The 12235-nt window shown below is 34.6% G+C and overlaps 1 protein-coding gene across 3 annotated transcripts in view; it reads right to left on the bottom strand.

The window, feature by feature from the left end:
- Positions 1–10687, bottom strand: part of LOC132563044 (pre-mRNA-processing factor 40 homolog B-like) — a 37091-nt gene extending 26404 nt beyond the window's left edge. For 2 of the 3 annotated variants that reach the window (XM_060227807.1, XM_060227806.1), the window contains exons 1-6: positions 10667–10687; positions 8254–8319; positions 5755–5839; positions 5116–5205; positions 4793–4875; positions 486–596 (exon numbers count right to left, since the gene is read on the bottom strand). In XM_060227807.1, coding sequence (XP_060083790.1) covers positions 486–596; positions 4793–4875; positions 5116–5205; positions 5755–5839; positions 8254–8274 — 390 coding nt within the window. In that variant the 5' untranslated portion in view covers positions 8275–8319; positions 10667–10687. The remainder of the gene's footprint in view (positions 1–485; positions 597–4792; positions 4876–5115; positions 5206–5754; positions 5840–8253; positions 8320–10666) is intronic. The other variant, XM_060227805.1, reaches the window with a different exon arrangement.
- Between the last annotated feature and the right edge of the window lie 1548 nt (positions 10688–12235).

Raw genomic sequence — 12235 nt, 5'->3', positions numbered from 1 at the left:
AGTGAGAAGGTTTACACTTCTACAATGAGTGAGAAGGTTTACACTTCTACAATAAGTGAGAAGGTTTACACTTCTACAATGAGTGAGAAGGTTTACACTTCTACAATAAGTGAGAAGGGTTACACTTCTACAATAAGTGAGAAGGGTTACACTTCTACAATAAGTGAGAAGGGTTACACTTCTACAATAAGTGAGAAGGTTTACACTTCTACAATAAGTGAGAAGGTTTACACTTCTACAATAAGTGAGAAAGTTTACACTTCTACAATAAGTAAGAAGGTTTACACTTCTACAATAAGTGAGAAGGTTTACACTTCTACAATAAGTGAGAAGGTTTACACTTCTACAATAAGTAAGAAGGTTTACACTTCTACAATAAGTAAGAAGGTTTACACTTCTACAATAAGTGAGAAGGTTTACAATTTTACAATAAGTGAGAAGGTTGACACTTTTACAATTAGTAAAGGTGTCAAAAGGATACTTACCTCGGCCTTGGATTTCATGTCATCAGGCTTCTCCCAGCTGGACTGTTTGGTCATGTTATTGTAGTAGTAAGTCCTGCCATCAGGTGCCTTGTGTTCTGTCCATAACGGCTTCTAAGGCAGATATTTACTTTAACCATACACATCATTATAAAATATATTCAACACAAAAATAGTTCAGTGTTTTTGATTAATCTTAATACATATGATATGTTTTTACCCCAGTTTAGACAATCTAATGACTACATATATTGAAGTTTTTGCCTCATTTCAAATAATATAAACAAGAGGCCCAAGGGGCCTTAACGGTCACCTGAGGAATATATGTCAATAATATGGGTATTTTAAAATGTTGCAAAAATGTAACAACTCTTGTGCAGGACCGTGTGTAAAACATCTGTACCTAGTTTGAACATGATCCACCCAATGGTTCTTGAGAGGAAGTCCAAAATGTCTTAGCCAAACAGAGGCCAGGGTAGCCATCTTAGATTTTGAATCGCCCCAAAAAGTTAAAACCCTTGCAAGGACCTTGTGTAGAACATTCGTATCAAGTTTCCCCTTTTTCCCCCTCCTGGGGCCCCTATTGGGGCCACGCCCTTTTTCTTCACAAACTTAAAGCCAATGCTTTGTGCCAAGTTTGGTCAAAACCCATCCACTGGTTCTTGAAAAGTAGTCATTTAATGAAGGTTTTTACATATGGCCCCTTTTACACTCCTTATGGGCCCTAAAGGGGACATTATCACTTTTTCAACATAATTTCATGTCCTTCACTAAGGGATGCTGTCTACCAAATTTGGTTGAAATCGGTCAAAGTTGAATTTTTGACCCTTTTGAGCGCCCCCTAGTGGGGCTGTTTTTGACCCGATTTTTTTTTCATTGTAGACCTTGTCATAAGGACCCTAAATATCAAATATGAATTTAATCTGACTGTTGGTTCATGAGAAGAAGATTTTTAAAGATTTACCTAATTTTACCCCCTATTCCCCCCTCCTGGGGCCCCTATTTTTCGCAAACTTGAAGCAGCTTCCCATGGATGCTTTGTGCCAAGTTTGGTCAAAATCCATTCAGTGGTTCTTGAGAAGAAGTCGAATTTGTGAAAAGTTAATAACGCACAACGCACGACGACAGACAAATCATGATGGCAATTGGTCACCATGAGCCTTCAGCTCAGGCGACCTAAAAATCTTGTTTGTGTATCTTAACATTTCCAGAACTGCATACTAAATATGTATATGAAATAGATAGCAAACATAAGTGTTAATCATAGAGCTCATCCTTATGTTTTCATGTATTAGGAATATGCACAAATGTACTGTACATAATGTGATACAAAATGTACTCAAAATAATATTTATGTCATATAAGTTTGAGTTTATTAGCAATAATTTAAAGTTTGAATTCATACATATAGTTATTTACCTTATCAACCTTATAGTGCACACTTTTTTGGAAAAAACTGTCATGTGAAAAAGGGGGTGCATATTATACGCAGGAACATGCCATTCTAGGGGTTATCATTCTCAAGTTCTCTGTCCACCATATTGGATTACCTCCCTTCACATAAGTATATTTAGAGTCATCGGCCATATATGATAGATTGAAGATAAAAAAATAAAGAATAAAATAAATCTCCAATGTTTTAATGCAATTCATTATTTTTATATATACAAGAGATCCCAGAGGGATCTTGGCGCCCACCATTTGAGGATCTGTTTTCAGTTCTTGATGATTTGTTTATTTTTTTTTGTGTGTTGCAGGTGTTGTAAATGTTCATGAACTGGTCTTCATTGAATGTACTCAATGATGGCACAAGATATTTCTATTAAGCACCTGTTAGCAAATATCATTTGAAAAAGATCCCAAAGTATTATTAGATAGCAGTCAGTTACAGGTGGATAATGGACAATATGCTTGTGCTGTATTACTGTCGACATCCAAGATGGCTGCCTGTGGGCCACCTTGATTTCAAATCAGTCCAAAAAAGGTACAATGCACAACTAGGGACCAAGGGAAACCAATATCTATGAAATATCAGAAGGATCCATCCAGTACTTCCTCAGATATAGCAGTAACAAGATTTTACTCTTAAAATCCAAGATGGCTGCCTGTCAGCCATCTTGATTTCAGATCAGTCCAAAAAGGTATAATGCACAACTTGGAACCAAAGGGAACCTGCATATGAAATTTGAGAAAGATCCATTCAGTACTTTCCAATAAATAGCAGTAACAAACTTTTACATCCAAAATCCAAGATGGCCACCTGTCGGCCATCTTGAATTCGAATCAGTCCAAAAAAGGTACAATGCACAACTAGGGAAAAAGGGGAACCTGCATATAAAATTTGAGAAAGATCCATCCAGTACTTTCCAAGAAATAGCGGTAACAAAGTTTTACATCCAAAATCCAAGATGGCCACCTGTCGGCCATCTTGAATTCGAATCAGTCCAATAAAGGTACAATGCACAACTAGGGACCAAGGGGAAACTGCATATGGAATTTGAGAAAGATCCATCCAGTACTTTCCAAGAAATAGCAGTAACAAAGTTTTACATCCAAAATCCAAGATGGCAACCTGTCCGCCATCTTGAATTCGAATCTGTCCAAAAAAGGTACAATGCACAACTAGGGACCAAGGGGAAACTGCATATGGAATTTGAGAAAGATCCATCCAGTACTTTCCAAGAAATAGCAGTAACAAAGTTTTACATCCAAAATCCAAGATGGCCACCTGTCGGCCATCTTGAATTCGAATCTGTCCAAAAAAGGTACAATGCACAACTAGGGACTAAGGGGAAACTGCATATGAAATTTGAGAAAGATCCATCCAGTACTTTCCAAGAAATAGCAGTAACAAACTTTTACTTCCAAAATCCAAGATGGCTGCCTGTCTGCCATCTTGAATTCGAATCAGTCCAAAAAAGGTACAATGCACAACTAGGGACTAAGGGGAAACTGCATATGAAATTTGAGGAAGATCCATCCAGTACTTTCTCAGAAATAGCAGTAACAAAGTTTTACTTCCAAAATCCAAGATGGCCACCTGTCGGCCATCTTGAATTCGAATCAGTCCAAAAAAGGTACAATGCACAACTAGGGACCAAGGGGAAACTGCATATGAAATTTGAGAAAGATCCATCCAGTACTTTTCCAGAAATAGCGGTAACAAACTTTTACTTCCAAAATCCAAGATGACCACCTGTCGGCCATCTTGAATTCGAATCAGTCCAAAAAAGGTACAATGCACAACTAGGGACCAAGGGGAAACTGCATATGAAATTTGAGAAAGATCCATCCAGTACTTTTCCAGAAATAGCGGTAACAAACTTTTACTTCCAAAATCCAAGATGGCCACCTGTCGGCCATCTTGAATGCGAATCAGTTCAAAAAAGGTACAATGCACAACTAGGGACCAAGGGGAACCTGCTTATGAAATTTGAGAAAGATCCATCCAGTACTTTTCCAGAAATAGCGGTAACAAGAATTGTTTACGGACGGACGACGGACGGACCACGGGCGCAGGGCGATTTGAATAACCCACCATTTATTTCAATAGATGGTGGGCTAATAAAAAACCAACTTATATAATGTAATGCTTTACTTGACTGAAGTTTCTTATCTTAGCTGTTATATAGAAGGATTAAACTTAAGTATGGAACTTCGGGATACAGCAGGTGGAAATGATTCAGACTGCTGCTTAACTATGGAAGGTTGATAGGGAGTGTGCTATTGGATTTCTGTTCTTTGCTTTAAACGATATTACATGTACACTTCATTACATCTAAGAGTAGACATCGATGATGTGAGTGATCTTAAGAGGTAAGAATTTTCTTCATACGGAGGTCAAGCTATTTTCACAGAAGTATGATAAAGGACAAATTTCCTACTGGTGTAACATTGATGTGGTCATGACAGCTGATAATTTAATGTATGTGAACTTGTAAGAACAAAGAGAGGTGAGAGGATGCTCTGTACTAGGTTTATGTTGTTGAAGTATGATTGGCATAATTGTTAATAAATTTAAAGTTATGATAAAAACTGAGATTGTCTCTCCTTATTTGAATCAACATACACATGATTGTACATTAATTGGACAAAAGAGTTATATACATGTGGACATCACAATGAAAGCAAGTTGGGTCAATGGAGTTTGGGGAGGGAGAGAGAGCTGTTTTGTAAACAAAACTGACAGATTAGTAATCAGTTATGACCTCTGCATTTAGCCCTGGGGTCTAAGTGCATGGTTTATTGTCAGATACACAGCGTATAAACATTTATCTACACATTTTACAGTCAGTTATCTTCTAATTTACCTTGTCTGATTTGCCATCTGTTAGGATAGGAGAATTAGAAGCAGAACCTGACTGTGTCAAATTGGAAATCTGCGGGTTTGGTCCTGTAAAACATCAAAATAAATCTATCTAAACACAAAGACTGTTTGATAACTAACAATTTCAATATCAACTGTAAGGAATTAAATATTTTCTTCTTATGAAAAAAAATCAGAATATTTTGATAATCAACAAACAGGGTAAATTTATTAAGGTCATGTATCATTTTTTCTTGAAATGATAATTTGTAATTAAGAATTGTACAATATATCTTTACATACTACCACACTTATGTGAAATCTTACCTGGTGGAAACATGGGAGGCATATTTCCAGTCATTGGAGGCATATTGGGAGGAAATCTTGGTGGTGGAATGGAACCTGCTGGTGGGAAACCTATAACAAAATTATACAATTATTTACTTTTGAAAACAAGGAGCATTAACAAACTTATAAAGTTTTGAACTGGTATAAATCTGACTGGTCATTGAAAAGACTCATATGTGATATAATCAGTGCACAAAAGACCATTTTTACTTGTGTTGATTTGTTAAGAGGTGTAATAACTGTGTTTACACTTACTAAGAACTGAAGCCTTTTTTGTCTGAGATCTTTGTACTATCAACTAAATCATATATTTTGACACATAAAAAATGAACACAAATGTTTATCTGTTGGACTGTTTTGAGAATTAGATAGAGAAACATCAGTACACTTCCAATTATCCACCCTTTCATTATCATTATAATATAAACCAAAACCACACTTCAAATAACATTTTATACAGATTTTCTTTACTAAGTACCACCTCAATCTTTTTTATCTTATTTTTTTTTGGTAAAACAACATTAGCCATTTCCACCACTCAACTCAGATAAAAACACACTTCAAAAATATTTCCAGTTTGTTGCATAGTTCATTAAGAGTCATATATAACCCACTTACCTCCAGGTGGCATCCCTGGTGGTATCATGGGAGGGGGATTCATCTCTGGTCCCCCCATAGGTGGTGGTATAAATCCTGGTGGCATCTAAAGGAGACAATCACAATGAGCCAAACAAATAGCTTCAATACATGGGATTCACATTTGTGTCTAAGACTCATGCCTTTTCTGTGGCCCAAATATTGAGGGACACTTTACCTCTAAGTAATGGAAATTTTGAAAATTGTATTCTGGACCCACCTGAAAAATAACTATAAAAAATGTTGCTGTAATTAACTTTGATTTATCAACATTGCTAAGAAGAAGGAAAGTAATGTTATGACCTTTGTAAATCGCTTACTTCAAAAAGTGCTAAGCCATCAGGAAGTTACTCCTTGAAAACACATGTAACTCTAGAAAAAATTTAGTGTTGAGAATAATTGTTGAATTAATAACTCTTTATTGTCATGAGCATTGGTTTCAATAGCAGCAAGATGATTCTGTGATAATTTGGATTAGCATTAGAATAAGCATTAACTTCAACTCAAGTACAATTCATGTCTGTACATATTCATTCATGGTTTTCTCATCTACGCTGTCATTAAGAGATTGATGATCAGTTCTATGTACACTAGTAATCACAACATTAAAATCATAGAGACTTCAGAAACTAAACTTTAAAATCATATTTCTATGGGGATCATTCTATCTGAAAACCAGAATTTTTTTTTAAATTTCTTTAATTCTTTTTATTTTTCCAAGATTTTTCAGTACACGCACGCACGCACGCACACACACACACACACACACACACACACACACACACACACACTTAAGTCATGAGGATGATGACAACATCATCATCATCATTTTAATGCAATCATCATCATCTTCATTATTATCATCCTTATCATCATGAACATGCCTTTTTTATTACTGCAACCATCATCTTCATCATCACCATTATTATTTTTTTTTATCTTTTTTTTTATTTTGACACTTAGACACCATTTATTTCCACAACATGACACATCCACAGGAGCTTTCGGTATATGTTGTACACATATAATACAATTTACCTTTTATGCTTACTCATACACCCTTACATTTAGCTCATACACCCTTACATTTAACTCATACACCCTTACATTTAACTCATTCACCCTTACATTTAGCTCATACACCCTTACATTTAACTCAATCACCCTTACATTTAGCTCATACACCCTTACATTTAACTCATACACCCTTACATTTAACTCATTCACCCTTACATTTCACTCATACACTTTTACACCTCATTCATACACTCTTACATCTCACTTGTACACACTTCCACCTCACTCCCACTCTTACACTTTTATACCTCACTCAAATATATTTCACTGTACTGATACATTAAAAAGGAAATAGATAAGGAACAACAGACAGACAGACTGACTAACAGACAGACGGACAGACAAAACAGACAGACAGACAGACAGACAGACAGATAGACAGATAGATAGATAGACAGATAGAAAAGGGATTTGAGAGGATAGATAAGAAAATGGAGGAAGGGAAAGGATAGTAGTTACTGTTAACTTGTATATAGTATGTGATAATAAGAGACCAAAAAACTATACATGGAACTTTGTCAGAGACTGGCGATTTCTGAAATTCCTACAAAAAAATCATTCTAAAATTTTAATTAATTTTTCCCGTTTTTCCAATCATTAAAAAAAATTTCTTTAGCAGTCTGTTCCTTACTATGAATGATATATTTCTGGACCTTATAGCGGTCAAATATAGAATAAAGAAGTGCACTTATATTCAGGGACTTGTGCAGACGCCTAGTTCTGTATATATATTGTTTTATCACCAAAATGACTTGATTGTCTGCTTTGTATAAGGCATTATTGTTATTATTTATCTTGCCAAAAAGTATTGTTTGCTTATTTACTGTAAAGGGTATAAATAAAGCCTCCAAAACCCTATCTAGATTTTGAAATAAGTTTTGAATTTCATCACATTCCCAAAACAGATGCACTATAGTTCCTCGATCAGAATTACAGAAGGAACAAAAAGGATTATTTACTAATCTTGCTTTAAATAAGAAAGAGTTTGTAGTTAATATATTGTGCAAGATTCTAAATTGCAACCACTGTAGTTTTGAGTGAATACCAGAAATTTTAACTCCAGAATGAGTAAAATAAAGATTAAGGGCATGTTGGTTTATATCGATCAAAAACAATTTGTTATTTTCTTTTTTTGTTTTGTGTTTCTTTTTAATTTTAATGTTTTCAAACGAAAACAAAATTAAAATTATGACAATATATTGAATGATTGTAAGTGATTTACCTTTTCAAATTAGAAAAGACATTTAAATCATTATGTAGGTTATATACTGGGTATATTTCATGGCTTCAAAGCATTCAGTTGTCCCTAGAGAGTATGTTTTAACTCCCAAATTAGATTTGGAATCCTGAGTTTGAAGGAATAAAATTTTACAACAATAAAAATTGATAACATTAAACACTTACACCAAAGGGAGGTCTCATCATTGGATTGGGTGGCCCACTTGGCCCAGGTCCTGTGTTGTTATTGGACTGAAAAAATCAGTTAAGTATAGAAATACAGGTGATATATGTATATTGAGAGTGTATGTCAATTGTGATAGATATTGACATCTATATTACCTGTTCTTTATATCCTTTCTTGCTTAGTATCAATATTACTACCTTTTCACAAATTTATAAGTGGCAAAAATATCATGGATTCAACATAACATTTTTTGCGGTACAAGTTATGTTTACCTTAGTATACATCATTTCAGTGAAATTATTAGATATTTGTGGAAAATATAGTTGTTGAACTTGATGTAAAAACAGGTCACCTTGCTGTGAGTACCCTACCAATTATAGTTATTAAAAACAGAGTATATAAAAAAAAGTTCTCATCAATATTTGACAATCCTATGTAGGTGATGTTGGGGAATTAATTTTCTGCAAGATTTGTAGATAAATGAAGAACTTTTTATAGTGAATTAAAACATTTAATATATGATAAATGTTAAGGTTGTTACTTTTGTTTGTAACATCACATGTGCATTATGCAGTCTGAAAATATCATGATGAGTAACATATATACATCCAGAAATATGACAAGTCTCATGAACATAAGAGGCTGCTGGTCAGGCAATTTATTTTATGTTATTGCACTGACTTCAACCTCTTATTCCTCAAGTGCTAATTTTCTAGTACTTGTTCCTCTCTCAAATCTAGGCAGAAAAACTGATTCAAATGGAATTTGAAGGTCAATACATTGTTGTTTTCAACATTTAAATGGGAACATACATTGTATTTGAGTTGTGTATATCTTACACTAAGTATGGCTTTGGACAAGCATGATCTGAACCAGTTCCACACCTGGCCATTAATCGACAAGTGATGGTTGCTTGAAAAGACAACAATTTTTATATTTCTTACCGAATTTACAATCATGTTCACTTCTAGCTAATAACCATGTTTACTTCCAGCTAATAACCAATCATAATCAATATTTTAGTTGTTCTTGTTTCATGGATCATTAAAAAAGCTTTTTCATTTCACCTAGATGTTACATATATGTAGTATGCACAACAGTATGATTGCCGTTGAAAATTGAGTCACCACTAATTCTGGTTTGTGGTAAACAAGTTCAGTCCGTAGAGTGTTCCATAAAAAAAATATCATCATTATTTCTCTGATTTTCCTTTTGTATCAATCTGCCTTAGTCCAAAAAATAGTTGTAACACTACAAACAAATACTGAAATGAATTGGTGACAACTTTAAATATATACCCAAAATATATGTATATGTCTCTTTTGTTAAATACAACATCAATTGTATTGTAAACATGTCATTTTCAAACATAACAAATTGAGCACATTTGTTATTGCATATTAGATCAATATATTCAAATAGAAAGAGAAAATTTGAATTTTTAAAATTTTTCTTTCTTACAAAACAAAATTTCAATTATAATCCTGGACTGGATTTTGGAACCTGAGCTGAGAGCAGGATCAGCAACATTAAAGAAAATATGGCAGGCATTGTGAAAGGTAGGTGGGCACCTTGATGTTAATATGGAATTTCTACAACATATGAAACACATATCCTATAATGTTCTATGAGTGTAGATTTTACGATTTCCACATAGTTATTGAGATATCCATTAGAGACGAGAATGTTTCAACCAGACAGGAAAATGTCTATTTAGACATTTCTACATCTATAATTCCAAATTTGTCAGGTCACAAGCTATTGGTAAATACTTCAACATTCACTCTAAAGATAAAATATTTTTCATAAAGGTAATGTATGTGTTACTAAGATCTGTGGCCTGAAGAATGTAAAAACAAACACAATTTCAAAAAATGTGATCAATTTTTTCGCTATAATACATATAAATGGTATGTGAGTGCAAAGTCTGTGTGACCTAAATCTGCATAAAAAGGATGATTAACTGCAGGCGACACAGTGAGTGCATGATGCCTTATTGGATGGACTCACTTTAGAATCTAATTCTAAATAGTGAGTATATATGGATACTGAAAATATGAAGAAATTCCAAAAAATCGCCTGAAATTGAGCAAATATGCCAAAAACCTTCATTTCACTGACTTACATTCGCCCTCCATTTTTTTCTAACTGCATAAACAAATATGAGCGGACCCAACCTATGGTCACATTTTAACTATATAGCAGATATACGCCGGTGCTCCTAATGAAGTTATACCACAATACAACATCCATGCTTCTGCTACGAATTTTGAATAATTGTTAATGCAGCAATATTAGAGATTGAGAACACGCCAATCCCATCATGACGTATAATCCATCATAAATTATTCATATGCATCTATCAAGTATGTATCAGTATCTGATTCGTCATAGGTACGTCTAATAACTAACATTTCATCCAAATCAAAGTGAAAACAAGAACAAATGCATGAAACCACGCCATAGTGTACACACTCACCGCCATTGCCAATTTTCAAGGAAGTAGAATGTCTCGCACTAACAATAAAATGGAACCAGGATAAACAAACCGGATTTCTTTTATTTTTTTTTTAAACAGATATCTCGGATTTTTCCAACGCGACTGCCAACTAATAAATATTCCTGTCACATAACATTATGATTATACCCATTGTCTAAGAAATTAGAGAAACAATGAACTTCAAGTATTTGTAGTACAGAAACCAGAGAGGCACTATACGGTAAATATACGGCCTATTCATATCTTAATCGTTTGTCTTTCTGTCCCAAGCCAAATTACAACTTATTTTAAGACAATTACCATATATAATATTTATATAACAACATAGATTGAAAATCAGACTAGTAAATCTTAAACAGTTTTATTGTTCAATCTGTGTTTACTTCATGTTGACGTTATGCTGAGCTTTGTCCGATAACGGACGCCAAAGTAATTGCTCCGCATGGAGATATAGTTCCAAACTTCATTGGATATAACAGCGATTTTATGAATTTTCATAGATCAACAAGTTCATAAACAAGTTCATAACAACATATGAAATCACTTATATCAACAACTAATCATATTTAGGAACATAATTTTAAAGTTAAATCAGAGAGTAATTCTGTCGAATTACCCGCTCTTGCTAGAATCAGAGACATATAGCACAGAGACTGGAAACTCCTTCAATACGATACTACATATCGTTATATATGTACCTGCTAGAATACAGCTGTTTCCGTCACTGCCTATTACAGCAAAAATATATGTGGCAGGTGTATTCCGACAATGGCAGTGTCTGTTGCGGGATAAATAGATAATACACGGTCAGTGTCTTCAAATATCAACTGCATTTTTTGCGAGGGTAGAGAAAGACTGAAGTGGCGATTTGGTTGGTTGGTTAACAGGTTTTCCGTTTCCTTGACTCCTCCCGTGTTGGGGCATCATCTCACCGACGAACGTCAATGTTCTGGCGATGTTAGGGGGCGACTTGTACCCCATCAATGGGCTGGAACCGTCTGTAGCTGTGATCACTAGTCGTAGAAGACGGTTCCCGGGACTAACATTGCCTTAACCTAACTCAAGCAGTTAGAACATGTCCAGGAGTTGCGAGAGTGGACAATCCTCACACGGGCCACCGTTTAAAGTCCCATCCGTCGGACTATAGTTAGTGGTTAGTTTGGTGCAGGTGAAATTATGATTAACTTTATTCTTAGCACATTTTTTGTGATCCCGTCTTGAAAACCTTTCCAATCATATAGCTTAAGCTATTTTATCACTTCACCAATGTCTATTGCTTTCTGTGATTCCACTCAATTCCTTCTGCATACGCCTGTTCACTGTACCGACTTTTATTATTAGATATGCGATTTATGTGAATGTGCTGATTTACAAGGGTTATAGGAGGTTTCGTCATTGAAGGAGAAATTGTTATGATAGACTTTAATTATCTATGATATGTAGGATTTTGGAATCAGAGAGATACTTTGTGTAGGATGGTT

This window comes from Ylistrum balloti, unplaced genomic scaffold (genome assembly GCF_031769215.1).
Source record: "Ylistrum balloti isolate Yb309-2 unplaced genomic scaffold, AGI_CSIRO_Ybal_v1 Utg371566, whole genome shotgun sequence".
Classification (NCBI taxonomy): Eukaryota; Metazoa; Mollusca; class Bivalvia; order Pectinida; family Pectinidae; genus Ylistrum; species Ylistrum balloti.
This window is presented reverse-complemented; position numbering and strand designations above follow the sequence as displayed.